General features: G+C 37.8%; 1 protein-coding gene across 1 annotated transcript in view; it reads left to right on the top strand.

Moving 5' to 3' along the window:
- tph2 (tryptophan hydroxylase 2 (tryptophan 5-monooxygenase)) overlaps positions 1 to 2,500 on the top strand; it is a 12,689-nt gene that overhangs the window by 1,450 nt on the left and 8,739 nt on the right. Inside the window, exon 2 of the mRNA XM_088079477.1 lies at positions 2,064 to 2,198. Coding sequence (XP_087935603.1) covers positions 2,064 to 2,198 — 135 coding nt within the window. The remainder of the gene's footprint in view (positions 1 to 2,063; positions 2,199 to 2,500) is intronic.

The raw sequence follows: 2,500 nt of genomic DNA, 5'->3' as shown, positions 1-2,500 counted from the left end.
CTCTCCTGCTCTTCTCTCTCCTCCTCTCTTCACTATCTCCTCCTCCTTCTCCTCTTTCTTTTTCCTCTCACTTTTTTCTCTCTCCTCCTCTTCCTCTTCCTCCTCTCTCTTTTTCCTCTCTCCTCCTCCTCTTTCTCCTCTTTTTCCTCTCTCCTCTTCCTCCTCTCTCTTTTTCCTCCTCTCCTCCTCCTCCTCTCTCCTCTCTGCTCCCGTTTCCTCCTCTGAGTCGGCGGACGCCTCGTTTAGTTTTTTTTCTGGTCCGAACATCAGACAGAAATCTTTCACTGTTGTTGCTGCAGCTTCACAGAGTCATCGGAGTATTGATACACAAATAATCAATAACCAATCAATCAATGATCACTGATGAAAGTCAATATAAAGAGCTCCACCCTGAAACTGATCGAGCCATCAGTGATCAATAAGATGACGTGAAGGACTCTTTTTGACTTTGAAACAAACAGCACAAATGGGGAATAATTACTTATTAATACTTATCAGTACTTCTGAATTAATATGTACTCATAATTATTGATCATTGATGATTATTGATATTTAATGTTAATATCAGAGGATTCATCAGTTCATTGACCGACAGAAAATCAATGTGTTTTGTCATTTCTGCAGATTTTTGTCCTTCAGGACGTCAAACTGTGAATCTGACAGATTATAAACATCATATTACCATGTGATGAATGATCAATAGACCCGTCAGGTGATCGGTTATCACATGAATCAGTGATCAGATGAATCAGCGATTGCTGGTTTTGATGAAGCTGATCAAAGCTGCGGCTCATCAATGAAAGATGAATGAAAGACGACTGAATCAAACGAAAAACGATCATTTCTGAGTCTACTGAAGATTTTTTTGTTTGTTTATTTGTGACTCCAGATTCAAATATTCGACTCCTCAGTTCTTTAAGATATGAAAACAAACAGAGCTGATCAGTTATCAATAATATAATATCAAATACAGTCAGTGGCCACTTTATTAGGAAAATCTGTCGCAGTCCATAAATGTTTATAATAATGTAATAAAAAAAAATAATAATGATGATGATGATGATGATAATATTAAAAATAATAATAGTAATAATAATAATAATAAAAATAAAGGTTTATGATGTTTAGTTTCCAGATAATCTGAAGTTTGTGAAGGGATAACAATGAATGTAATATAAATGTTAAGGAATAAATAATTTGCCAAATAAATAAATACATTTTGATTATTTTTCTGTTTCTGTACACATTTATTTATTTTACAAAATAAACCTGCATATTTCTTAGATCCTGAGATTTGTACATTTCTGTCATATTTCAGTGATGGACACATACGGACGCCTCAACAGGAAATGAAAGTGTGTGTGCAGCTGATAAGAGCCGGCTGATGCTTATCAATAACTCGATCAATATTTAGTTTCATCGTCAGAGCTCACAGATCAGCGTCGGTGAGCTCATGGCTCTTCTCAGAGTGTCTCATTCAGCCAATGTCACGTTTGCTTTTCTATCTTTAAAGAAAAAATATTGTCAAATATTTCTATAAATAATCCCCCAAATAAAAAGAGATCTTAGCGTGTGTTTTTGTAAATTGCTAAAAAGATTAAAAAAAAAGTTGATTTAAAAAATTGTTTTAAAAAAGCCAATTTTTAAAAAATGCTAAATGTTGTCCTTGTTTTTGTTGTTGTTGTTGTCCTTGTTTTTGTTGTTGTTGTTGTTGTCCTTGTTTTTGTTGTTGTTGTTGTCCTTTTTTTGTTGTTGTTGTTGTTGTTGTCCTTGTTTTTGTTGTTGTTGTTGTTGTTCTTGTTTTTGTTGTTGTTGTTGTTGTTGTCCTTGTTTTTGTTGTTGTTGTTGTCCTTGTTTTTGTTGTTGTTGTTGTCCTTGTTTTTGTTGTTGTTGTTGTTGTCCTTGTTTTTGTTGTTGTTGTTGTCCTTGTTTTTGTTGTTGTTGTTGTTGTCCTTGTTTTTGTTGTTGTTGTTGTCCTTGTTTTTGTTGTTGTCCTTGTTTTTGTTGTTGTTGTCCTTGTTTTTGTTGTTGTTGTTGTCGTTGTTGTTGTGGTCATGACGCAGTCAAGGCGTCCATCCTTCTGTCCCATCAACGAGGCTCCGGATAAAGAGGGCACAGAGGATCATGGGAGGACGGCGGTGGTGTTCTCTCTGAAGAACGAGGTCGGCTGTTTGGTCAAAGCGCTACGACTCTTCCAGGTGACACTTCCTGCTTCCTGTTTACTCCCCCCTCATCGTCCACGATCCATCACTGACGTGTGGTGTCGTGTGATGACGTGTTATGGTCTGTGGTGACGTGCAATGGCGTGTGGTAATGTATTGTGGCGTGTCATAATGTGTGGTGATGTGTGGTGGTGTGTGATGGTGTATGATGGCGTGTGGTGGCGTGTTGTGGCGTATTATGGTGTGTAGTGATGTTTGGTGGCGTGTGCTGGTGTGGGATGACGCGTGATGGCGTGTGGTGGCGTGTGGTGGTGTGAGATGACGCGTGATGGCGTGTG

The sequence above is a fragment of the Plectropomus leopardus genome, chromosome 7 (genome assembly GCF_026936395.1).
Source record: "Plectropomus leopardus strain MGB_pleo_1.0 chromosome 7, ASM2693639v1, whole genome shotgun sequence".
Classification (NCBI taxonomy): Eukaryota; Metazoa; Chordata; class Actinopteri; order Perciformes; family Serranidae; genus Plectropomus; species Plectropomus leopardus.
This window is presented reverse-complemented; position numbering and strand designations above follow the sequence as displayed.